The 26,044-nt window shown below is 50.9% G+C and overlaps 3 protein-coding genes across 7 annotated transcripts in view; 1 reads left to right on the plus strand and 2 right to left on the minus strand.

Moving 5' to 3' along the window:
• STK4 (serine/threonine kinase 4) overlaps positions 1-8,985 on the minus strand; it is a 40,220-nt gene extending 31,235 nt beyond the window's left edge. The window contains exons 1-9 of one of the 2 annotated variants that reach the window (XM_046902828.1): positions 8,880-8,985; positions 7,191-7,271; positions 6,383-6,511; positions 4,511-4,625; positions 3,808-3,972; positions 3,244-3,411; positions 2,572-2,709; positions 1,782-1,910; positions 1,295-1,348 (exon numbers count right to left, since the gene is read on the minus strand). In XM_046902828.1, the coding sequence (XP_046758784.1) occupies positions 1,295-1,348; positions 1,782-1,910; positions 2,572-2,709; positions 3,244-3,411; positions 3,808-3,972; positions 4,511-4,625; positions 6,383-6,511; positions 7,191-7,271; positions 8,880-8,911 (1,011 nt within the window). In that variant the 5' untranslated portion in view covers positions 8,912-8,985. The remainder of the gene's footprint in view (positions 1-1,294; positions 1,349-1,781; positions 1,911-2,571; positions 2,710-3,243; positions 3,412-3,807; positions 3,973-4,510; positions 4,626-6,382; positions 6,512-7,190; positions 7,272-8,879) is intronic. The other variant, NM_001030853.2, reaches the window with a different exon arrangement.
• Positions 8,986-9,007: 22 nt separating this feature from the next.
• On the plus strand, positions 9,008-13,096 carry TOMM34 (translocase of outer mitochondrial membrane 34). The gene is made up of 7 exons (XM_417366.8): positions 9,008-9,137; positions 9,211-9,310; positions 9,635-9,787; positions 10,573-10,733; positions 10,956-11,100; positions 11,693-11,819; positions 12,037-13,096. Exons 1-7 carry the CDS (start codon positions 9,026-9,028, stop codon positions 12,133-12,135), a joined length of 897 nt encoding a protein of 298 aa, XP_417366.4. The 5' UTR covers positions 9,008-9,025; the 3' UTR covers positions 12,136-13,096.
• A 2,430-nt stretch (positions 13,097-15,526) lies between these two features.
• On the minus strand, positions 15,527-25,462 carry PABPC1L (poly(A) binding protein cytoplasmic 1 like). Of its 4 annotated transcripts, XM_040650794.2 has the most exons (15): positions 25,393-25,462; positions 24,460-24,671; positions 23,672-23,865; positions 23,265-23,380; positions 22,539-22,678; positions 21,685-21,779; positions 21,251-21,388; positions 20,731-20,826; positions 19,854-20,120; positions 19,283-19,373; positions 18,888-19,013; positions 18,237-18,370; positions 17,860-17,953; positions 17,290-17,420; positions 15,527-16,551 (listed from the first exon to the last, which is right to left on the minus strand). In XM_040650794.2, exons 2-15 carry the CDS (start codon positions 24,650-24,652, stop codon positions 16,468-16,470), a joined length of 1,899 nt encoding a protein of 632 aa, XP_040506728.1. In that variant the 5' UTR covers positions 24,653-24,671; positions 25,393-25,462; the 3' UTR covers positions 15,527-16,467. The 4 variants fall into 4 exon arrangements, 2 of the variants coding, with proteins under 2 accessions (XP_040506728.1, XP_040506727.1); XR_005841190.2 differs by lacking the exons at positions 15,527-16,551; positions 17,290-17,420; positions 17,860-17,953; positions 19,283-19,373; XR_001469674.4 differs by lacking the exons at positions 15,527-16,551; positions 17,290-17,420; positions 17,860-17,953; positions 18,237-18,370; positions 19,283-19,373 and having other exon boundaries at positions 19,854-20,062.
• Positions 25,463-26,044: the final 582 nt, after the last annotated feature.

Here is a 26,044-nt window from a genome sequence, read left to right on the forward strand (position 1 = left end):
ATACCAAAGAAAAGCCATTACCCTCCATTTTAGAAGTCTGCTTTCAACATTTAGGTGGTTTTATTTCTATAAAACTCAGAAGCACTGAAGAAAACTGAACCAAAAAGGAAATAAATTATCAAAGCCTAATCATTTTTTGTATCAGATGAAAGCTATTTCTTATCCTACTATTTATTAACAGGTATCAATATTGCAGAAATTGAATTATTGCTGCCAAAATTCAAGTGACAGAACCTGTAGGAAAAGAAACTTCTGGAATAAGTTCTAGTAGTAGTGAAGATTGAGGTCAAAATGACTATAATCTACTTAGTTTACCAGCAATGTGCAGCTGAACAACAGCAACAGAAATCATTTCCTAGGCTTACAGCAGTGGTACTTATTAAATCAGGTAAAGCAAGTTTCTGGGCATCTCAGCTGGAAAATTAATGTTAAGAAAATAAAGCTCCTATTTTGGTTTGAGGATTAAGCTCACAGTCCTCTAACCTATGTGCAAACATGGCTTACTGGTCTGAATTAGCGACAGAGGGAAAACACAGAGTATTACAGCTTGTTGGGCTAGACCTATCTCAATGTCACTGGCAGAAGGAAGAACACCTTTTCCACATTCTGGTGTTCTATGCATTTTCTTTGCTCTGTCAAGCACGTCTATATAAATGCATCTCCCAACCTCAAAGCCAACAGCACGAGGAGGGAAAGACTATATAAAATGTTAACAGAAGAGAAGTATGTTTTATATGGAGATGAGTGGGCGAGAGGAAGTAATAAATTCCTTTGCTACACATCATTTAACAAAGAACCACAGTAGAAATTTCCACAGCACTTCGAAAGCACTTGAGAGCGCTTTTCTGCTAGCAGACACAGAGTACAGAAGCTTCAGGAAAACAAACAGTTGGGACAGAGACCACTCAGCTCCTCTACAGAGACGCCATCTCTGCACCACCACCCCAGAAACAAACGAGAAACAGTTGGGACAAAACTCTTTGGGTCAGCATCATGGCAACAGAACCAATAAGGTGACTTCCACGCTGAATAAATACGCAGCCCTAAGCTGAAAAACTACATTAACAGCATACATCTTTTTTACTGTGCAACACACTCCTCGTGTCCAACCTCTGGACAGGAGTGTGGCACACAGTGCCTTTTGCTGCCCGCGTCATTTATTCAGGTTGAAGCAAGCAGAGGTTCATGAAACAGCTTTCAACATGCTTTCCATATTCACATGCTGTCATCACTGGAACAAGGCACCCAGGACAGAAATCCACAGCAACCCTCTGCACACTCATCATGCCCTCACCTCATACTTCTGGCGGTTGCTCTTGTGTAGTACAAAGTTTCTATAAGGGGTGTTCTAAAGCACAACAACAGTGAAACAACATAGCAGACTTATATCATAGTGCATCACATAGATTAGTTTGTATTAAGAGAGCAATATAAGATCTGACTCTACAATGAAACATTCTCATTGCTGCGTAAGTAATACTATCCAATTAGGAACCCACACCAAGTCTTTAGCACGTCCTACTACATACTCGCAGTCAATGGCAGGTCTTAGATACAGTTAGAGCTAAATACAGACATACTTGCTGACTGTCCCATTCAAACATAAAGGTTGAGCAGAGCTCAGAAATAAACTTTATCAGCCATAAGTACAAAACTCAAGAGTTATGTAAAACCCACGGGCAGAGTAAAACCCTTATTACCAAAATAAGCAACAAAGCAGCTTAGCATTATGCAAAGTCCAAGAGTCTGAACTCTGTATACTGTAGCTATCAAATACTCACTGAATTTTCTTCATCTTCCTGATCCAGCTCACGCTGCTGTGCCTCTTGGCGTTTCAGTTTGATATCCATTGCTTCGTTAATCAAATCACGCAGAATTGATGCTCCTTTGGCACTTTTAACAAATGGATGCTGTGTAGTATGGTAAAGTTAGTAAGCATTGCCCCCGAACCGACACGTAACAGTAGAACATCATTACTGTGGCTCATTTTCAATCAAACGTAATGTTTAATTCAATACCTTGCTAAAAAACAAGACAAGACACCTTCTGCATGGCACAGGAGGGAGACTTCTTATCCCCACAGACAAGATCACAGTCTAAAGGCACTACTGCTGTGATACCTGGGGCTCATTCCCCACCCACAACCCCTACTTATTCCTCACCAGCTGAACTGTCAACAACCAACTGCAAATGCATACATCATTCTGAGCAGTTACTTTCATTTGGAATTGTAGAATGGCTTGGGTCAGAGGGGAACTTAAAGTTCATCCAGTTCCTTTTTGGTGGTTTAAGAGACAGTTACTTGGCATTGCTGGTGAGAATCTGATGGTTAAAAAAAAAAAAAAAAACAACAACCAAAAACATCCATAAAGATAGGAAGATGAAATCAGACTAGATCTTAGGGAAGAACTGAAAGGCTGAAGTTGGGTACAAGGTTTTTAAATCAGCTATTAGAGAGTGACATTTGTAGTGAGAAGGATCCCCCAAGAAATGAAAACAGCCGAGCGGGCACAGCACTGCCTACACCATAGCAAGCCTCCTCTAGAGTCCACCCTCTCCCATGAGGCAGACCTGCAGAAGCTGTGTTGCAGTGGCACGCTGCTCGGGGCTCTTCACAAGACACTGCTTCACGAAGTCTGTGAAAGCATCTGACCAGAGCTCGGGCTTCCGAAACGTTGGAGGCGGATTGGTAGGAATCATGAAGATTGCCTAAGAACAGAAGAATATTCCAGGTTGCCAAACAAAGTTTAAAACCTCCTAACGTCAATAAATAAAAACATACACAGGCACTAAAGAATGATACACGTTTCAAGTTTGCTGCCTCTGGAGAGTTTGGACCAATATTTTATACGTTAAGCTGCTCAGAGGATGGAGCAACAAATCAGACTAGGAGCTTACACGTCTGTCCGAGCCATTATCTGCACCAAGAGGTGTGAATCTGCCATTCTAAAGTCTTAAAAATATGTGCTCGCTTGCAAAAAAAAAAAGATCATTTTGTATAATGCACAGCATAAAGTATATTTCTTCACACTCAACACTGGAAGATTCAGCTGTGCCTTGATAGATGAGGATCACCATTTTCCTTCTCCGGCTTTTATTTAATCAACAGTACAACAAACTGACAGAAAGCAAATCATTTCCTCTAAATTATAAACAAGATGGCATCTGGATATGTCACTCATCCAGCTGTAACAGCAAATCACTTTTGCATCGCAGTGCATTTTAAAAAGGCACAGTCCTCACCCTCATAGGATGAATATCTGCATATGGTGGTTTGCCTTCAGCCATTTCTATTGCAGTGATTCCCAGCGACCAGATGTCTGCAACACAATTATATCCAATCTCCTGAATCACTTCTGGAGCCATCCAAAATGGGGTCCCTATGACTGTGTTCCGTTTTGCCATGGTATCCTGAAAAGAAGAGCAGAATAAAGATCCAGACCACGGCAATTGTTATCAGCCACAAATATTCATTAATGATTTACAATCTTAATTATCTTCCACCTGCACACACATATATTACCAGGTTAAGCATGATAAAGATATGGAGAGCTGCAGAGAGAAACTGAAACATGCCTGCAGACGTTAGACATGAACTGAAGCAAACAGCAAACGTTATTACAAACCATTACTTAGGTCTAACAGCTCCCACAGAGGAAGCTCTGCTGCTGTTTTAGTGCCTCATTATGTTGATGTAAAGTGCTAAAAACACTTTTGAATGTCTCAAAGTCTCCACAAGCACAAGATGCCTATATGTACATTAGAAAAAAAAACTGAAGCGTACATAATCATCTCGGTTTTACTTACTGTGAGCTGTCCTGCCACTCCAAAATCTGCAAGCTTAGCATGTCCCTCCGTGTTTAGCAATATATTTCCAGCTTTGATATCTCTATGTATTTTCCTCATAAAATGCAGGTACTCCAGTCCTTTCAGTGTTGATTGTACTATCGTGGCAATTTCCTCCTCTGTAAGCTAAAAAGAAGTGTTACTGTCAGCCTTTCGGTTTCTGAGTTGGAACACAGTGGTGTTCCAGTTTATATTTCCCTGAGATTTACAGACTGTTATTTATTTGCCTTCATTAAAGGTTGCCATACTGAATAATAGAGAAGTACATATACTTCTAGGTAGCAGCCTTCAGCATCACATATGAGAATACTTTACACATCCACACCACAGCCTTTCACACGTAGCAATGCTTACCCTGCAAAGCCAAAAGCAAGGCAAAGCAGTCTGTCATTCAGAATCTGTCTGGGTTTTCAGGAAAGCCAACCAAACACCTTACCAAAACCATGCCAACTGATTACATTAGCCAAACCCAAACTTGAACAGCATAACCAGCCTCCTTATCTTCAGGGGGAACAAAGGACCCACATCGCAGTGGTAGCCCACCGTTGTTCCAGGCACTGAACACCTCATGAGAATTACACCCAAAGCACTGCAGGTGCTGCTCAGCCTCCTGAGCTACCACTCCTGTTCCCCATTCACAGCACTCAGAGGACAGAGTACGTACAGTTTTATTTCGTAACCGAATAATATCAGACACGGATCCAGCGCCGCAGTATTCCATGACGATCCACAGGTCTGTGTTCTTAAAGTAGCTGCCATAATATTTCACCACGTGAGGGCTACGAAACGTGAAAAAAAAGGAGAACAAAAGGTCAAATACTGGAGACCAGCACAAGTGAATAAGGTGTGAATAAACAATACTGCAGCCTCCCTAAGCAGGTTCTTAATAATTCAGACGTGGAAGTGCCACTGAAGCCCTGACCGAGTATTTCACACCAGCCTGAGTCTGCAATGAGTGACCACAGTCCTGCAAGCCTGTCCTAGCAGTGGTGTCCATGCGAGCTGTCACAAAGGCAGTTCAGGCAGCTAAAATGTCTGAAAGTAAATCCCGCAGAAACAAGGAGCGATTGGCTTTCAGTCTGGTTTTGCTCCCTGAACTGTGGCAATCAAGTAGGCAGGGCAGCAATGGAATGAGAAACAGACCATGGCAGATCCTGGTAAAGCTGCTGCAAAGTGTCTGAAACCAAACAGAAAGATTAAATAAGGTCAAAAGCCGGAAAATAGCTACTGTGGTCATGATGAGGAACGTTCGCCTTCTTATTTCTATTATTTAGTCCAGAAATGCAATTTATTTTAGGAATTAAGTACAACCTCAATCGTTCCCATATAGTCAACTACTGGACTGCCCAGGGGGTGAACAACGATGTACAGCACAGTCAGAATGACCACCTATCCTTTGGGAAAGGTAAAGCAAAAAAGCTAACAGGGAGAACCCTTCTGATTTAAAGCGAGGACAAAGCTAAAGAACAGAAGTGCACTTAACCTAAGCTCTGCCAAATATTTTCTAATGAAGAAGTTCAAGACTAGGAAAACTGAGAAGCCAGTCCCACCCCAGTGTATTCTTTAACGTGTGAGAAGAAAATCTGATGCTGTGTTGATTCGCACAGTAAGACTTTACAAGCATAAATTCATTAGAAGTTCCATTTTCTTAGCTGCCACCAATTATCTTCACTTAATGATAGTGAGAGTGAAGAGCAATAGAGTGAATGACTAGGAACAAAGCTTTATATTGCTAATGTCATTCATTTTAAATGGTTTTCTATGCCTGAACTCCCTCAAAATAGCATTTCTTGAGGCTGGACTCAAACCATAGGAAGAAATTTGTATGTTTTAAGCTTCAGACACCGACAGAAGGGCTTCTGCAGCCTTTGCCCTTGTCCTGCTGAGTTCATACAATGACTTTTGCCATAAGAAACATGCAGACAACCAGAGAGCCAAACATCAGCCCATAAGTTATTCTCAGCATGCTAACATCAGCAGCCAGCTTGTCACGCACTGCAACCTGCACTGTAAGTACAATTCTGCCACCTAAGCAGATGACAACACGTACACTGTGCACATGCAAGAGCAGTCATGCACTAGCAGCTCTCATCCACATGCCCCTTAAGAACTAAATAAACCAAAAACCTCTCTCCTAGCATTTTCATATACCAAAGCTCGTGTGCAATTCACTGCCCCTTTGGACAGGGGAACTGGTCTAACACACAACCTCATCACTGCTGCCCAGAAGTGACGGTGCATCAGGAGCACTGCAGGAGCTGCTCACACGCTTTGCTCTGTGCTGGCAGCAGGTGCAAGGTTATTTCACTTAGTTAGCTTAATGCTCTCACATTGCAAGCTAAATTGTTGTCGTCTTACCTTCACTTGGGTTAACACTACCCCAACATGACTCAGTTGATACGGGGTAACTTGACTGTACAAGTCCAGCCTTTCAAAAAACATTGAAGGCAACATCATCGCTTTTATGTGACTACATGCCAGATACAGTCAATACTTTCTTTGCATATTGATGATGGGTTTTGCAGTATACATTTACCTGTCACACTGCTGCATTATGGATATTTCCTTTATAATCTCTTGCAGGTCAGACTCCACGGGAACCTGTTTGATTGCAACAACCTGCCCCGTCTCCTTATGAATAGCTTTGAACACGCTGCCATAGGAACTGCAGAACAAAACATTAAACAAATAGTGAATACAATAATATTTTTAAAACACAGAAAGCATAATAATTGCAACTGCAGACTTGAGAGGAAAAAACAGATCACCCTCCTGCTAAGATAATCTTCCCATTTATTTACATAATCAACCCACAGCTTGCATACGCTGTAACAACAGGAATAACCAGCAGCATGCTGAGATGGTCAGAAAGGAGCCAACCACCATTACGTGCCCACAGCTTTGGAAGGATCCAATAAAACCAATTCTCTCTCTCTCTGGCATATGGTACCGCTGAGCAACAGTAAGAACCACAGCTCAGTTCACACACAGCTTTGCTCACTCATCAGACACTATTTACTTTATTTCCACCTTCTTACAGCAGCTAGGAAGAATTCTCACTCTGTTTTATAAATGAAGTGCCTAAGGTGGCAAACGTGCTACTTAGTGTCCCCAACACAAGTGGCCCTAGGAAACAGAAGCTGCTTCCCATCACACAGACCTCATACAGAGGTACTGGGGATGAATTGCAATGCCTCGAGTCACTGCAGCTGCTATGCTACCACATACTTCTACAGTAATAGCATCATCAAAAGTGGAAAATCGAAGCCCACTGAGCACATATTAGTTACACACATCTGTTCTTTGATAAATGTACTTAAGGCACACTGTCACATAGCACATACCCTTCTCCAAGCTTCTCCAATACATCAAACACTTCTTCAGGCTGTTTGGTTAAGCTGTCTTCATCTAACTTCTTCAGCTGCCTGCGTATGTAAGAACAGAGAAATCTCCCTTAGTTTTATGGCAGTTTGGGCTCTGTTGAAACAGGGAAATTAAAAAATGCCATTTAAACTTACAAAAGGCTTAGCATAAAGTAGGCTGATTATCAAATAAGTTTATTTCTCATCATCAGAAGACCAAACATTAGCGTTATCTAATAGCAGAAGAGGGCTGAGAATCAAAGAGCACAGGATTTGCTCATGGACACACATCTACTGTCCTCTCTGCAGAATGCACTGCGGGATCTGTACGCTGGTGGCCAAACCCAACACAGCACAGAGGTCTCTTGCAGCTACTGACCATACTTGCTAATGTTCACAGTCCTATATGGAAAGTACATTACAATATGGGCACGCAGGAGGGAACGCAGGGCATGCAGAAGGGAAGGCAGCCATCTCTGATGTGTCCCACACATACTGTAAGATGTTTGTTAGGAGGAAGGAGGCAGCACTGCACTGATCTCACGCACACGCTGTTAATGACATGAGTTCAGACACTGGTTTTGTGCCTGGACAGGATCTGCACAAAAGAGGAAGAGCCGGCTGGAGTTGTACTGTGACCCCTCACTATCAGCCCAAGCCCCAGTACAACCTTGTGGAGATCCCACACACGAAACAACACGAAAACCAGCTACATTTGTTTCGGTTCACTCTGCCACGCTGATAGCTGGGCACCAAGAAACTTCCTACAGCTGAGCACTGTATCTTTATCTGTAAAAGGCACCATCCATCCTATGAGGACATGTTGAAGGAGCTGGGCTGGTTCAGCCCGGAGAGCAGGGAGCTGCAGGGAGACCTCAATGCAGCCAAAGGGAGATTATAAACAGGAGGGAAACCAACTTTCTTACATGGGTGAAAGGCGACAGGATAAGGAGGGGGCGATTTAAGATGAAAGGAGGGAAGGTTTAGCCCAGATGTCAGGCGCTGCCCAGCCGGGGGGGTCCCCATTGCTGGGGCCGTTCAAGGCCGGGCCGGCCGGGCTCTGGGCGGCCCGATGGAGCTCAGGCTGTTGCGGCGGGGGGTTGGAACACGATGATCGCTGACGGCCCATCCGACCCAAGCCGTCCCGTGACGCTAAGAAACACGTTACAAGGACACGCCGTACAAATACGCTAAAACAGCCCACTGTACTGTCAGTAAACGCCGCCGCTCCGCACAGACCTGCTACACCCGTTACTAAATATGCACTTTTCTCCCCTCTTATCGCAGCCGCCAGGAAGCACGGGGCCGTGCGGAGGCGCACAATGGCTTCCTGCAGCGAAGGAAACATGCCGGCGAGTCAGGAAGTGGCGAAACGCCGAGCGCAGGGGGCAGCCGCGTCCCGCAGCGCTACCGCCGCCCGTGCCGGAGCGGAGCGCCGTGCAGTGCCGTGCAGCGCCGTGCTGTGCTGTGCCTCGCCGTGCCGTTTCCGCCGCTCCCCGCCGTCCCCAGCCCTCACGCAGCCCGAGCACAGCGCCTGACGAGAGCGCCGGCCCCGCCGCCTGCCTGCCTGCCTGCCTGCCTGCCTGCCTGCCTGCCTCCCTCCCTCCCGCCCGCCCGGAGCCCCGGACCGCCGCCCTCAGCCCCGTCCCGGCACCCCCGCCCCGTCCTCACCGCCGCGGGTTCCGCAGCTGCACCGTCTCCATAGCGCCGCGGGACGGCCGCTCCCTGCCCGCTTCCCTCACTCCTCCATCGCCGCCCCGCGCCGCTTCCGCCCGCCGCCGGAAGTTGCCGCCCCGCACAGCCCCGCGCGGCCCGGGATGGAGAGCGCCGGCGATCTGCGGAGCGCCGGCAACGAGGAGTTCCGCCGCGGGCAGTACGGGGCGGCCGCGGAGCTGTACAGCCGCGCGCTGGCGGTGCTGGAGGACGCAGGTACTGCGGGGCCGGGCGGGGCGGGGCCGGGCTCGCCTCACCGCACCGCACCTCACCGCTGTGTGCCGCGCAGGGGAAGCCGCCGCCGAGGAGCGCAGCGTGCTGCTGGCCAACCGCGCCGCCTGCCAGCTGCGGGACGGCGCCTGCCGGGGCTGCGTCGCCGACTGCTGCAGGTGAGCGCGTCCTCGTGGGCCCCTCTGCGGCGGAAAATAGACCGCTCCCCTGGGGCTGACGGGCATTGAGGTCTCAGGAGCGGCTCCAGAGCTGCAGCCCTTCCCTTCCGGTTTCCATCCAGGAGGAAAGAATTGCCTTTTTTCCCCTTTAGTTCGTTACGGTAGGAAATGAGACGGCTCCCAGCCCATTTCCCACCGTTTGGCACTGCTGTATGAGCACAGACCCGGGCCGCTCAGCGCTCACAGGACACGTCCCGTTACACGGCAGTAAGGAGCTCCCTGAGGCCTCCCCGCCCTCTGCCACCTTCTCTCTCCCCATCACAGCGCGCTCAGCCTGACCCCGTTTGCCATCAAGCCTCTGCTCAGGAGAGCGGCTGCCTATGAGGCCCTGGAGAGCTTCGCGTTGGCCTACGTGGACTACAAGACCGCACTGCAGGTGGACTGCTCCATACAGGCGGCCCACGATGGGGTCAACAGGTAACCCCCACCGCGCCCTGCTTTTTGCCTCCGGGCGCTGCGGTTCGGTTTGCTGCTCCAGGCTGCCCAGAGAGCTGGGGGTGCTCCATCCCCGGAGGTGCCCATGGACAGGTTGGATGGGGCCCTGGGCAGCCTGATGTGGTAGGGGGGCGGCCGGCCCACGGCAGGGATTGGAAGTGGATCAGCTTTAAAGTCTCTTCCAATCCAAGCCTATGAATCAGAGCCCCGTTTTGTTTCTGCAGCGGTGTCAGGAGCGTGCTGCGTCCTGAGCACATTAACAGTACGGCTGAGGCTCTGATGCTCTGTGCAGAGGGCAGGCTGGGTCATGCTCCCTACATGTGCTGACGCCCTCAGCTCCTTTCAGGCTGCTGGCACACGATAGAGGCCTGGGAATGATTTCTTGCTTTGCCTTGTTTGAAAAGAAAAATAATTTACAAGTTCTGGTGCCCTGTGCATTGTGCCCCCCATGCAGATGGGATTGCAGACTGCTGGAGCCATTTTCTCTTCTTGGAGGTGTCCAATTCACTCCGCTGCTCGCCAGGCTGAGGAGTGACAAACATCCCCTGCCTGGCTGAGCATTAACAGTCCCAACCATTGTCCTGTGGTATTTCTGGCCCTGGTGATGTGAAGGCACACCATTCCTTAGCACCCTGTCTGTAGTTGAGATGCATGTAAAATTGTTAGTGAGGAGATGAGGTCCTCAGTATGAGCCAGGTTAAAAAGTAGTCCCCCCAGCTCCTATGCTATCAACCAGCAGGAGTGCGACCACCAGCCATCTCTTCCAGGATGACCAAAGCTCTGCTGGAGAAGCACGGGGTGAACTGGCGTGAGAAGCTCCCACCCATCCCCACGGTCCCCATTGATGCCCAGAGGAGATGGAGCGTTCCTTCTGCAGGATCCCCCACAGGAGGTGCTCCCCCTGGAAACACACCACGGGGAGACCCAGGTGAGAGCCCTTCAGCTCAGCAGAGCTGCAAACAGCAGGGTGGGCTGCCGTGCCTGCATGGTGTCTGTAGCTGGGGCTGAGAGCTGCAGGAACATGGGCTGGCTGCTCATTCTGGGTCCTTTGATCTGTGTCTTGCCTCAGGGGTGGGGTTATTTGCCTTCTGAGAGGCTGGTCTGATCTTACCACTTTTGTATGTTCTGTATCCTTTTGCACTGCTTCCAGCCCAGACTGCTGCTGGCATAGAGAGAGCTCAGACTCTTAAGGAAGAAGGAAACAAACTCGTAAAGAAAGGAAACCATAAGAAGGCAATCGAGAAGTACAGTGAGAGTTTAAAGCTGAACCAGGAATGTGCAACTTACACCAACAGGTACTGCCCAAGTGCTTTTTGGCATTTTACAAAAGCCACTTTGGTACTTCTGACACAGCTGCCTGATGTTTGTCCCAGACAACTGAATTAAAGAAAAACAAACAACAAAACACCCACACGTTTCCCCCGAGCACAATCTTCCCTGTAGTTTGTATAATGTTCTTTGATCAGATTCTACAACAAGCCCTAAAGCCACTCAGCTTAGCACTGCTCGGGGCTTCCTCCCTTTAATGCCTGTCTGCCAGGACTGTGTCATTTTGTTATTTGTGTCTGCTGTCCCCTGAGCCACAAATTGCACACTGCTGTACTTAGAGTGTACTTCTGAGATGAGCAGAGCATGTTGCAGAGTGGCAGAGCTAGGAGCACGTTGCTGTAAAAATGCTTTTAAGGGGTCTTTTTTTTTTTGCAGACTGAAAAACTGTTTGCTACTTTTTGCTCTTTTTACCTTAACCAAGCATTGAGCTCTGACCAATCATTCCCAAGCACACTCCCTGTTCTGGCAGTCCAGCTCTGTGCTGCGGTTAGTCCTCTGCACTGCAGCAGTAAATGCTGCTTTTAACCAAAGGTCTCTAACCAGGTGTCTGTATTGCAGAGCTCTCTGTTACTTGACTCTGAAGCAACACAAGGAAGCAGTCCAGGACTGCACAGAAGCTCTGCGATTAGATCCTAAAAACGTTAAGGCATTCTACAGACGTGCTCAGGCACTTAAAGAACTGAAGGTAAGCCAGGAGTTTTTGACCAGTTTTCAGGTAGAAGCCTATGAATGCCCTTTAGCACATGTTCTAGAACAGCTACACTGATGCTGGTGCTCAAAAGCAGCTCAAAAAGCAGTCCCAGGCCGTTGTGTTGCCTTGCCTCTGTCACTGGGTGTAGTTGTCCAGCAGGAGCCTTAGACTGCATTTTCAGTGCACTAACATTTAGAAATTCTTCTTCTAGGATTACAAATCAAGTATTGCTGACATCAACAGCTTGTTGAAAATTGAACCAAAGAACACAGCTGCACTGAGACTACTGCAAGAACTGAACAGAGCTTAGGGTAACCAGGCAACAAGGAAAGCTTTTTCTGCTGCAGAAGTAAGTTTCTCCCTTCTGATGCTGCAGGGACCAATCTGAATGCAGGATTGGTACTGAGATCTATCTTTAATTGCTGCTGAGATGTGACGTGTTCTGTGCCACCACAAGGAACGTTAAGAATTGTTTGATACAGTTTGTGTATCTGGCTCTAAAATCATGCAAAGTTTTCATGCACTTGCCTGAGAGGGAGGCATATGGGTGAACTTCCCTGGCTGAAGTCGGTGTGCCTGTACCTGCTGGCCTCAGGGACTTGACCCACTTGGCCAAGATGCACACAAAGTGGCTGCTCTTTCTGAGAAGTTATAAACAGAGGGTTTTTTTAGTCCTTATTCAGGTGACAGTTTTGCTGCATTTGTGCTGCTATTGAGTAGGGTTGCTAAAGGACTGCTGCAAGAAATGCTGCGGTTGCCAGAGCACTGCATACCACTCTTAGAACCAAGTCATTGTTACTTGCACAGGGTCGAGCACGTTCCCTCTCCTACCTGACACCTGCTGGCCTTCAGCTGAGTTTCTGCTGCATAGTGTGACTGGGCAGGTGTTTACAGCAGCATCTTTCTTTCTTTTATCTTTAATTATATAATTAAACTGCCAGCAACTTGAACCTGCCTTGGTCCACCATGCACTACTGTCACATTACGGGTGCTTGGGCATTTTGCAGCTTTTCTTTTTATTTTCTGGTCAGTTTTTGTTTTGTTAAAAGTTGAGCTTGTCTGTGCCTTCTGGAGCAGTTGCTGCAGGGTGTTACAGGGACATCCCAGCTGAGGGCTGGCTTACTACTTCAATGCATGTTTATACTTCTTGATTTGTTTTTTTTTGTCTTATGGTATTGATGGCACTGACTTAAAATGGTACATTAAGAAACAGTTGGGAGTTATTCTGTGACCTGTTGGAACTGTTCACATTAAAACGATGTTTATTTTCACTCTTGGAGTATGTTTTATATGGCATGGAAGGCATAGGGGGACTGGGACACTTTCATGCTGCTTTATTTCATTCTGTTGCCACTTTTTTAGTCATGATGCTGGATGACACGAGATGTGACCTAACAGCAGCTTACAATAATGATCCCAGCTGTTAGCACTCCGGGCAGATGCTCCATTGAACTGAATTTAGAAGGCAGGCATTACTAATGCTGTTACATTCCTGTAAGACAAAGACTTATCTTGGCCTGACACTAAGCAGCTCTTGGTAGGTCCCAGAGTTATACTCCATCAGCTGCAATACCACCAGGGTTTGGACCAACACCTCCCCCAGGGGCAAATTCTAGTTCCTTCAGTCCTCTCCTCTAAACACTGTCACTCCATTGACACTGCTCCCACGTTTCCCCAGGTTGTTACAAGGTAAACATGATGGATTTCAGGGTGGGAAGCACAGGCCAGCCATACACAGATAAGCAGAGGAATGTCTCTGAACTCAGGAGGAACTGCCTCTGCTCTTAAATAAGAGCTCTCCTTTTAACATCCCTGTGTTATCAGGGCTGGCAGACACCTGCACTGTTCCAACTACAATTCATTACAGTGCTTCTAAGCAGCAATTGTTATCTCTTTCCCCTCCTCTAAGCACAGCAATGCCTTTTTGCTGTCTTATCTCTAAGACCTTTCCTAGTAAATTCCTAGTAAAGTGCAATACCACCAAGCAGACACAGATCAAGCACAGCAATGTGATACCACGCTCCAAGCCCAGGTCTCTTCTGCTCCTCTCCTCTTTTGTTCCAGCAACCGTGCTGCTGACTGCACAGAGTATTTTCCAGGCAGGCAAAGATGTTGCAACCCACATGAGCAGTTGGAGAAGCACTCTCACAGAGGCACTCTTTCATCTGCCTCTTTCACATACCATAGAGGCAGTTCCAAACTACACTCCAGACTTATATGTGCACTGCTGCTCCTGTCTCAACCTGCTGAAGCTGAGACCTCCCTGAGGAGTTCAACCAGGGATCTACTCTGAGGACTTTCCAGCATTTTCTTGGGCTCACGAGTATTCAAGTGGCAAGTTTACATTTTCATGTAATGGTTTTAAGTTCTCCAGTCTTTGTTAATATCCTTTCTTTGGCTGTTCTACATTCTGCTCATCCTGAACTACTGCTAGCTGTTTTGAAACGACTTCTAGTGCTGTCAGTGATGCAACAGGCACATCCAAACTGGTATGCTGTGCCTGAAGGACTGCTCAGACTCCAACTAGGCAATAACAGAATGAATTTCACCTGTACCATTCCATCCCAGCTCCTAATATACACTTCTCATATGCAATATGCACATTCTCTAGAGGAAAAGTCTAAGAGCTTCCAGCCAGTTACACAGTGGGGAAAAATAACCAAGAGGAAGTAAGCATCTCACTGATAAGGAATTGTCTGTGCACAGCTCAGGCTGTGGCGTCCTCTATGAGGAAATGAAATATTTAAAGAGCTCAGAGCAGGAAAGAAGAAAAGCCCCAGGAAAGAGTCCCAGCTGAGCAGAACAGTGGCCATGGAAGAGCAAATGTGTAAGTGCTTCTATTAAAATACTGAAGAGAAAACAAGAGGTAGGAGGGATGAATCAGTAGCGACTTGAGGAGAGGGTGTGATACAGCACAGAAGGAAGAATGAGACAGCAGTGCCAACATACAAGATGGATATGAAGAAGGTGGGTTGTGCTGATGGAGGTGTACTCCTGTGAGCTAAAGGGAGAAGTCAAATAAGGCCAATATACTGATTGATAATCCCAAGTATAATTCTAAGGAGGCTCTAGAGAGAGAAATTCCACTCCTGAACGCAGAGTGGAGCATTAAGGCCAGGATGACTATAGCAACTGCAGTGTGCTCCAGGAGATACTAAGAGCAGACAACAGTAATAATAGGTCTCTCTCCATGCAATTATCAGTGTTTTCGGGCCCATCAGCCTGCAAATACGTGGGAGAAGCAGCTTTTGATTTGCAGATTTTGATTCACAGTAACTCAAGCTGGGTCTCATGCACCACAGAGCCACACACAGTACAGTGACACGCAGAAGGTTCTCAGCCCCAACACTCCTGCAGGCATACAAGCTCTATTATAAAAGAGCTGCAGGAAGAAGCAGTGTCTTAAGAGGGAAACGTAGAAGGATATACGTATACCTAGAAAGGATAAAATCCAAGTGGATGGTGTCAAATTTGCTTAAGGACACCCTCCCAGAGAGTGGAAGGATCAGGATTGCTGCTGGTCAGCAGTCTGTGTAGTCCTACATGGTGCTTTTCCTGTCCCTGAGGACCATCACCCTGCCAACATCACAGGTTCCAAGCACTAATTGCAGCAGGCTAGCTGACGTGTCTCTCCTCCAGCACAAACCAAGGCAGAGTATTTGCTGCCTTTCTGCAAAGAAAGCTAACTCATGCTTCGGAAGTGGAAGCATCAGTTCTTTATTAGCATCAACTACAGGAACAAATAAAACTACAGAACCCAATAAATTCACTGAAGTGATGATTCATCTGCACTTGTCATTTCCTGGGCAACTGAGTCAGACTGAGTTCCACATCACATTTCATGAGGTGCTTTCAGAAGAGAAGAGAATCAACTTCTACAGCAGTGCAAGGAGGAAGTGGTTCTGCAAGACACACAGTACACACAAAAGGCAGGATGGGGCATTGAAGGCAAACTAGGGTCAGTGTGAGGGCACAGTTCCAAAAGCAAGGTGAGGTGAGGCGGCTGCTGCTGCTCTCTCCAAAGGCGACGTTCTCAAGGTTCACTCTCAGTCATGAAGCCTACAAGAAACACAAAGAACCCCACACAGAACGTTCAACCACTAGAGAACAATTTAATCCAGGCAACAATTCTCAGGTCAGCTCCGAGCATGGATTAACACACAGTTTCCTGGTGATTACAAGTCAAGAAAACATCTTCAAAAAGGTATGCGAGAGTCCTAATTGCTTACTAACGAATCCATCCCACACACAGCTCCAACACTTCCAAAGCTTATCTGCTCACAAGGTTCTGCAATGACGGGGAAATGCAAGGGAGGCTGCACCAGTCCTTCACTGGACACACACAAAAGCTGTCTTCCTTTCTGATAGCACAGTTGTTACCATCATAAACACGTGAGGAAATAAAAGTAACAAGCACCACACACAAAAACACCACGTGCAGAACTGTGTTTTTGCAGTACAGTTAAGTCTGCAAAATGGAAGACGAATCAAGTGATAAAAAGTGAAATACTGCAAATATTCCTGCGGTGCTCATCAAGCTTCACTTGGTCTGGACAAGAAACCCAACCCCAGGCTTCAGAGTCACAAGGCACAGACCCTGAGCAGATGGCAGCTCGTGCAGCAGCTGTGCACCTACCCGGGCTCACTGCAGGAACGGGGCTGTGCTGCCCTTGTGTGACGCCTCAGTGGCCTGGTGTGCCTGGAGAACAGCAACTGCTTCCTCAATCTGATGAGAGAGCACATGTGGGGAAAAGCTGAGTTGCACCACCAAGGGAACAAAGTGCACGAGAACTGCGGTAGCCCAGGTTCCACACAAGCCACGTTTCCAAGGGGTAAAAAGCTTGCATAAAGAATAATCCAAGTCTGCTGCCTGTGCCAGAAGACAGATCAGCCCTCAGACCTCTGGGCTTCTCCATAGAAAGTCACAAGTGGCCAAAGAGACAACTCAGACCTCTCCCTGCATGAAGCTGCTCAGCACTGCCCAGCAGAGCCAAGGCTGCTCCAAAAAGATGGCAACAGAATGGTGAAAGTGAATCCTGCCTCCAAGCAGCAGCAAGGATATGCAGTAACTCATTTTCACTGTTTTGATGGGAAACAGAAGCGAAACATTCACTAGGACTAAGCCTAAACTAAATAGCATTTTGCCATTTAATTGCCAGGAGCAATGCTCGCTCCACTTTCCCCTCCCCATCTTGCTTCCTATCCACCTCCAACCCAGAGCTTGGCTGTGCTTTCAGAGAGCTGCTCTGAGCTCCCCCTCTTGCTGAAGACAGGCAGGCAGGCAGGCATGCTATCAGCCTGGGGCTCTTTCTGTTTTCCTTTCGCTATGAAAAGCAGCTGCTTTTCACTCTCTGTGGTATCAAAGTCCTTGGCCACAGCCAAGGCCAGAGCTCTTGTCTAGCATTTGCAGCAGTAATACTTCACCCCTGGGGACACAATCTATTGGACATCATATGCTCCCTACCTTGGAGTGCAAGGATTCAGGGGACTCCAGCAGAAGCAGCAGCTCTGAATTGTCGATCTCCAGCAGCATGCCTGTGATCTTGCCAGCCAGTGAGGCGTGCATTGCATGGATCAGGGGGTAGAGCCGCTCACCTGCCCGAAGCACCAGGGAAGATGTCAGTGGAAGTCCCCCTGCACTCCCAACTCTATGCCTCCCCTCTTCCTTCCTCAAACTGCTCTGCTCCCAGCCCTTTGCTGAGCCCAGGGGGGGTTTTCCACATGGAGAGAAGCTGTCAGGTGAAGTCAGACAGCTGCAGAGGGCAGCACAAGGCAGGATGGAGCTGTGCCTCTCCTGCAGAGCCCACCCCACTGCCAGGCAGTGCATGCAGACAGAGAGGAGGTTGCTCGTTCCATATCCTTCCAACACAGCCTAGACTTTTTTTTTTCCCCTCCTTTTTAAAGCAACATAATATTAGAGAAATCCAACACAGGCTTAGAGCTTCTCCTGTCATCTATGCCTTCCTTAACATACACAAGTCCACTTGCCCATGCATGCCCAGGCAGGAGGATCTCAGGCAGCCTGGACACCCACCTATCATTTGCTTCTGCTCCTGCGGAGGGGCTGCTGCAAGCATGGATGCCGTCAGCGGCTCCTGCCCTTGGATGTGCACAGCAGGTTCTCCCACCTGGGTGAAGAAATACAGAGAAGAGCAACAGTCAGGCTGGAAGCAAAGAGCGAGTTGGCATACAGGAACAGTGCTGGCCCTTGGATGCAGTGGGGCATTTTGCCCTCCAGAGCCACCAGTGCAAGCTCTGGCACTGCCTGCTTGTATCCCAGTACAAGCTTCTGCGGAAAACCAGAGCCAGGCATCACATCTACACTGCTCCAGGATGAGCACCTGGAGCTCAGGAAGGGATTCCATCACAACAGTTAGGACCAAAACCATGGGATACCCCACTGGGCACTACCTGCTGAGCCCCGGGTGGCACACTGCCCATCGGCTGGATGTTCCTCACAGCCAGGGAGTACTTGTACTGCGGGGCGCCTCGCAGGGTGGGTGAGGAGGGCACCCGGGCACTGATCGTCTGCGTCCCTATGTTGGCTGCAACAAGGAGAGAAGAGATTGTTAAACACAGGCTTGCAATCAGGCCAATCCCCCCTGTGGGCTCAAACAGCCTCTAGGTCCCCAGGAGGGGCACTGTCCTGGTGCCCACAGGTCTGAGCACAGACACCCACACCTTGTCCCCCCAGAGAGCAGCGTGGCAGGCCAGAGCCCCAAGCAACCCTGACACGAGCATGTTTTACTGGAATCAGCCACACAGTAGTTCACCTGGAGCAAGTGAGAGCCCCTGCTTCTGTCTGAGCACCAAGCCATAGCTGCACCATCACCTTTAGTGAACGCATGCAAGGAGCAGCATCTAGCAAAACCGATCTGTGTATCAGAGACTTAAGGCAACGACTCTCCCCAAAAGTTACACACTTCTATCTGCACTGCTCCAGCCCCATCACCACCCAACCTCCTCTGCGAGCAATCACACCATCCCACTCACCCCGGGGGCAACCAAGCCCCATGCACACCCATCGTTGCAGGGCCTGAGTCAGGTCCCCGTGGCACTCACCCACTCTCTGCGCCTGGGGGGGCACACGAGGCACTTGGGTGGACGCCTGTCTCATGGTGCTGATGTTGGACAGCAGGCGCCGGGGCTGCACAGCAGCCCTCAGGATGGGTGTGGCTGCAGGGTACGCTGATGGAGAGATGGAGCACAATTAATGAAGTTTCTGATAGAAAAAAAAAGCATTGGAGGAGATGTGCTGGGAGGTGGCTGCGCTCAGGGAAAGTTTCTGTGGTTAGCCTGAGCCCCAGTGCCTGCCACCAGTGAGCCCTACATCAGGACACCGCATGCTTCCCCAGGTGACAGCTTCCCACGGCCACACACTTTGTGGTGTCTTTAAGAGAGTGTCCTGGTCCCTGAACCAGCCCTGCTGACAGCGAGGGACAGATGGATGCACTCACGGGGAGGCCGGGTGGGCTGCGCACTCCAGCGAGTGGCAGGACGGACAGGGACAACTGGGCTGGGGCTGTAGAAAGCAGCTCTGGTTTGCGGCTATGGGAGGAGAATGAGTTATCTGAGGTGACTGGGGAGCTGACCTATATCAGATCAGCAGGGCAAAGAGCATCTCAGCAACCAGGCAAGCTACAGATCTGCTTCCAATCCTACTGCCTGTGTTTTCTCCAGCAAGCCCACACATCTCCTCCCCACGTGCGTCTTCCACATTTCCCCAACCCTCCTGTCTCCCCTCATTCCATCAGGAGATTCCATCTCCACACTCCAACCCTTCCACTAAACTTCCTGGTGATCCAAGGAGCACCCTGGGGCTACCAACACCCAGCCCATTGTGGGAGCACCTCAAGCCAGCTTTTCTGCACATCCTGCCGCTGACTTTGAGGCCAGGCACTGACACCAAACAGCTCTGTTCTGCACAGACACAAGTGATGCGCTCCTAGGTCCTACCAACCAACCCCAGCTCCTCCCCACACACAGCAAATTCAGGTCCCCACGCAAGGCTGTCCCTGAGGGACTCACCTGAGGGATGGGGGGGAGGAAATACCCCGGGGGAGGCTGGAAGGAGCCAAGGAAAGGGCCAGGCAGTGCCCTCATGGTGGCCAATCGCTGCATGTACTGGTTGGTGAGAATTGCTTTCCTTTCCTCTTTCCTTTGCGCGAGCGCAACGTAGAGAGGCTTAGTGCTAACAATCCGTCCGTTCATTTCGGTCACGGCCTTGGTAGCCTCTTCTGGAGAGGAAAAACATACAAAGCCAAACCCTTTGCTGTGGCCACCCTCTGTCATCACCTAAAATTGGATTAGAACAACACAGCTAAGTCCACAGATCAGCACAGCCACCCACAAAGCACGGCGCAGTCAGGGCCTCCCCTGCATGAGGACAGCGGGACAGGGGCACCCCATGGCACCCACACCCAGGGTTGGACAGGTTGGCAAAGGATGCTCCCACCTGCCCCAGCCTTTCCCAAGGAAGGAGAGGATATACCTGGGTGAAAACCACAGGTTTGCTAAGTGCAGAGGTCAGAGCCCAGACCAGCTCAAGAACTGTGATCTCCCTCAGCCCTGCAGGACTCTGTAATGCTGCAGCATCTGATGCTTGCTCAGAAGCAAGCAGGGTTGCAGTGTCACACTGGCCCTGAACAACATTAGCAGCTGCACAATATTCAGAGTGATTTGGCTTTAAGGGGCCACATCCTGCACTTCAGTGGGGCTGGGATAACTCCGAAAAGTTACCAAGACCTGCTGAATCAGAATTGGATACAAGTGACACATCCTTCGTGCTTGGCTTGGGATACAAGCCATCAGTAGGGAACTGTCGTTCAAAAGGGCAATCATCTCAACCCCTCACAGAGGGCTGGAGCAGCCAGCCAGCAAAGCCCAAGGACCCTCAAGCCCTCACCTTGGCACTGGTGATGGTGCCATAAGGAGAGAATTCCTTCCTCAGCCGCTCATCATCTATCCCGTCATCCAGGTTCTTCACATACAGGTTGACGCCCTGCAAAGGGGCAGAAAAGCAGCTTGGCCTCCTCCCAAAAGTAGGTTCGGATCCCAGGATTTACAGCAGGTTTTAAAGCTGATTTTTCATCAGCAGCTCAGCCAGCAGGTGGGACAGCCCAAAAACACCCCAGTGAGATCAGTGACTTGAAGAGGAGCACATTTTGCTCAGCTGGGGATACACATCCAGACAACTGCTACGAAGCAGCTTCCAAGAGCTCAAGAAAACTCCCAATTTTGAGACTAAAATTTTACTTTTGGGAAAAAAAAAAGAAAAAGCAATCCTGTTTGCTACCCTGGGCTTAGAGCTCTTTGCTGACATTGCTTCCCTGGATGTCAGGGACTGGATCTGTGTGGTTACCTGTGCTGCAGAGGGTACACGTGCAGTGCGTGCACATGCGAGGGCGCAGCCCGTTGCCCCTTACCTGGTACCTGCTCACTCGCTCCTGCTTCATCTGCTCAAATTTCCTTTTCAGCTCACTCTGCCTCTCCAGCCGCTTCTGCGCCCGGCCCACGTACACCATCCGCCCGTTGATCTCCTTTCCGTTCATGTCAGCCACGGCCTGCAGGCAGAACGCAGCTCTGAGCCCAGCAGAGCCCTTCCCCACCGCCCCAACCCCACCACAAGCAGAGCTGAGCGCAGGGCAGGAGCTGTGCCCTCATAAAAGTCCGCCCCCACCCTGGCCAAAAGGCTGGCCTGGACAGGTGTTGCCCATTCCCATTGCCCACAGTGATGTGACACCATGGCCAGCGGGGACATCAAGCTCCCGTTCCAGGACAGGGGAGATCTCAGCAGGTGACCTGAGCCAGCAGCAGGCAGCCAGGCTGCCCACCAGCTCCACAGCAAGGAGCTGCTTGCCTTCTGGGCTTCTTCGTGTTTCTCAAAGTTCACGAACCCAAAGCCCTTGGAGCGGCCGGTGTGGTCCATCATCACTTTGACACTCAGTGTCTTTCCTGTAAGAGGGAAGGAGAGCATCACTGTAAAGAAGGCTGCCCAGCCAGGGCACGGGAGCAAACAAAGCCACCATAAGACAGTGGCCCAAAGAGAAGACTGGGGGGCAGTGGCAAGAGCCAAGCAGGAGGAACTGCTGGATCCCTGCTGCGGTGTGGGAAAAGGAGGCTGTGGGAGGCCAGGATGATCCCTCCCATCCAGTATGCTGCTTCACTGCTGTTGGCTTTTCAGGTTCTTTAGCTGTGAGTTCTCATCTCCTTGATGCATCAACACGTACATCAGGCTTGTACAGATGACATTCACAGATGAGCTGAGCTTGCACTAGCCAAGCATGGTCTATGAGCTGGCATGGCACCAAGCCCTGCTGTGAGAGGCACCCTCCAGTAATGGACTGAACAGGGAAAGCCACTTTTGCTTTAAATTCAAACTCAACATCTCCTATTCCCATGGTTCCTGGAAGCAGACAGCATGCTGATTTCAAGGCAATTTCAAATACAAAAGATTTGTTAGTGAGAAATCTAAGGAAACCAACACTTTTCTTGAGTCACCCAATAACATCCTCTGTCATTACAGGAAAGCACACACAGCATCCTAGCAGTGTAAGGCTCTGCAACCCTTTGGCCACGTGGTGTTTTAAGCAAAGCAGGTCACAACAAGAGAAGGGCTCTGTGTTTCAGCCAAGTGTGTTTCCCCACCTCTCTTTGGGGCCCCCAGCTCACTTCCCAGACATTTGGTTATTTGCCCTCAGCAGCCACACTCACCAAACCTGGAGAATATTTCCCGCAGTCTGTTATCATCCATGTCATCCCCGAAGTTTTTGATGTAGACGTTGGTGAACTCCATTGCCCTGGCCCCAAACTCTGCCTCGCGCTCTTTGCGGGATTTAAAGTGGCCAACAAACCTGCAGGAAGCAAGTAGAGAGCCATGGAACCTTCTATATCCTCTGCGGGGGGAAAACAGGCACAGGCTCATCTGTCTCAGTATGGGCCAACTCATCCTGGGGGTATCATCCCAAAAGACACTGATGGATGCCACCACATTGCAGCTCTCTTCCTCCAAGGCATCCCCAGGCCCTTCTGCAGCCCCTTGCCACAGAGAGGGAAGTAGCCCACAAAATCTGAGGCAACATAACACCAGCAGAGTGCTGCTGCAGGACAAAACTTCTTCCTGCTTCAGATTATATGACCCAGATGATGAAGACTGAGGACTACTCTGCTTCGTGGGTATTCATTACACTGCCTTAGCAGTAAAACAGAGCCCCAGGTCAGGTTCCTTCCCCATCATTAGGAAGGGCTCCAAACCATTATCATGCTGCCATCAGCAAAGACTGCAAGTGGCTACAGATCTTCAAAGCAGAACCACAGTGCTCAGCTGGGAAGGGGAACGAGGAGACATGGAGAGCAGCCCGAGCAGGGCACACATTAGCTCACAAGCAAGCACCAAGCCCATGGAGGAGCAGCACCAAGGCAGCCCCAGGGCAGACTTACACCTTGCGGTCATTGAGGAGCATCCCATTCATGGTCTGGATGGCCCGAGTTGCTGCCTCTTGAGTCTCAAAATGAACAAAGCCATGGCCACGGGATCCATTTTCATCACAGACCACCTACAAAAGCAGAGCAGGAGGAAAGAAGATCTACAGACGCTGGTTTTCTTGATCCTTGCACATGAGTAAGGATGCAGAGCTGTGTTCGGGTGTTTGCAGGCAGCAGGCCAGGGATCAGGAGGAAGAAATAAAGGGAATGTGGGGGAAGAAAAGCCTTCCCCACCCCCATAGGAAACACAGAATGCTTCTACCCAGGAAAAGGGTGGGAAGTCAAAGGAAACTTTGAAACAGTGTGGGGAAGCTCTGCATACAGCAGCTCCCCTCCGCAGCAGTGCAGCCACGGGGATGTACCTTGCAGGACAGGATGTTCCCAAAGGCTGAGAATGTGTCGTACAGGGCTTTATTGTCAATGGAGTCATCCAGGTTCTTGATAAAGACGTTTCCAACCCCTGACTTCCTGAGCCCAGGGTCTCGCTGGGACCACATGATTCGGACAGGTCGGCCCTTGATCACTTCAAAGTTCATGGTGTCCAGGGCTCGCTCAGCTGGCAAAGAATGAACATAGAGGAGAGGGGACCATCACAGGGACAGACTCTTCCCATGCCCTACAGCCCCTGAGACAGGTGCAGGAAACAGAGACGCTGCTGGGCACTTCCTTAAGCTAAATGAGGCAGACAGCTTCAGCTCCTGCCAGAAGCATCTGGCAGAACAGCCTTCACCTTTTAGGCAGTTCTACCATTCAGTGCAGTACTGCTGCAGTCAGCGGGATGAGATGGGACGTCAGCAGAGGGAAAATGGGAGAGGAACCTTACTTCTGCTTGGTATAAACCAGTGGGCAACGAGCTGCCCAGCAAAGGGCAGAAGGGGTTTGGATGCCCTTCTTGAGCTCAGAGGGAGACCTGCAAGTCCCCTTCCTCTCACCCATATAATTCCAAAGCCCAACTACTGCACCATCTCCCAGTCCCTGAGCAGGCGTAGGGTCACCATCCCTCAGGAGAACCCAGACTGGGATTAACGACAGCCCGAACCCAGCGTGTGCAGGGCATCAGCATCTCTAACAGCTGCCACCCCAGCTCCTCCCACACCACCCTGAGCCCCGGGCGTGGGGCAGCTCTGCGGGGCTGCGTTCCAGAGCTCACCATCCGCCGGCTGCTGGAAGTTGATGTAGGCATAGCCCAGCGAGCGGCGCGAGGCCACGTCCCGACACACCCGGATGGATAGGATGGGCCCCGCAGGTGAGAACTTCTCATACAGCATGGCTTCGGTCACGTCCGGGTGGAGGTCCCCCACGTAGAGAGAGGCCAACGGGTAGCCGGGGCCGCTGGCGTTCATGGTCAACCACAAAGCTCAGCTGGAGAGGGAGACAGACACACAGCGCGGGTTGGGGAGCGCAGCGAGCAGCGACGGCCCCGCGCTGGAGCCGGGCTGCTGCAGGGCCGGGAGACGCGCCGGGGCCTCCGGGGGCGGCGGCACCAGGGGGACCTCGGGGCCCGCGGGGATAATTGTCGGCGGGGGAAAAGCCACCGCGGAGCCGCCGGCACACATCGCAGCCCCCAGCACGGCACGCTGCGGGCACAGACTCGGGCCTTCCGGCGCTCAAACGCCCAGAGGAAAGAAACGGAGCTTCATCCCTCTGAAAGTTAGCGGCCCTCCGCCAGCACAGCGCCGCCCCGACCCCGCGCTCAGAGGGCCCCGAGGCGGGGAGCAGCGCTGCGAGCGGCTCTGCAGCGCCCGAAGCCATCGGCGCAGAACAGCGCAGCTCCCGCACTGAGGCGGCGGAGCCGACCCGGCCTCTGCCCTCGCGGCTCGGAAACCCCCAGAGCCGCACGAAAACGCCCTGCGGACACGGCGAGGTGCACAAAACAACGCCTCCGCCACGGGCGCGGCAGAGCCGAGCGGCGGCCCACCGGCAGCGCGAGCCCTCGGACGCGGCCGGGCCGCCCCGGGCTCCAAGGCGGCGCCGCGGCTCCGGAACGACGGCGGCAGCCGGAGGGCAGCGGGAGGAGCCAGCCGAGGGCCGAGCGCGGCCCCGCGGGGAGAGCTGAGGGGACCCGCCCCGCTCCCACACTCACACCGACCGCTCCGGCGGCTCCACGCGCAGCACCGCTGCGGCCGCGGCCACCGCCCGCCTCTTCCCGCGGCGGCGCCGGGGGCGGAACGGGGCGGAACGGAGCCGCGCCTCCCCGCCCTCCGCCAGCTGCCGCCCCGCCCCGCCCCGCCCCGCCCCGCCCGCTCCGGCGCTGTGCCGCTGCGGGCTGTAGGGCTGTAGGGCTGTAGGGCTATGGGGCTGTGGGACTGTGGAGCTGCTCTCTCCCGGCCGCCCGCAGTTACAGCCGAAGTGATCCGCTGCTTCAGAGCACAGATCCGGAGGCGCTGTGGCGGTGCCGGGGCGGAGCCGCGCAGCTCCCGTCGGGGCGCGATGTTAGGGAGAATGATACCTTCCCCAAAAGGTAGAACGACTCGGGAAGCGTTCCCACAGCTCCTCAGCACCGCTCTACGGGCAGGGATAGGCAGCCAGCCCGGCAGCTTTCCTTTCTGGAGCTGACAACGTCGTTAGCGTTCGCTATAAGAGCATTTAAGAGCACGTACGGCTCTGCAGGCTGCAGGACAAATACAACCGGAGAGCATCGTTCAGCCGCGCTGTGGGCCGGCAGCACACGCCGTTCCAGCGCACCTTCGCAGCAGGCAGAGGAAGGCAGCGCTCCCGGGGTCACTCAGTGCAGG

This window comes from Gallus gallus, chromosome 20, assembly GCF_016699485.2.
Source record: "Gallus gallus isolate bGalGal1 chromosome 20, bGalGal1.mat.broiler.GRCg7b, whole genome shotgun sequence".
NCBI lineage: Eukaryota > Metazoa > Chordata > Aves > Galliformes > Phasianidae > Gallus > Gallus gallus.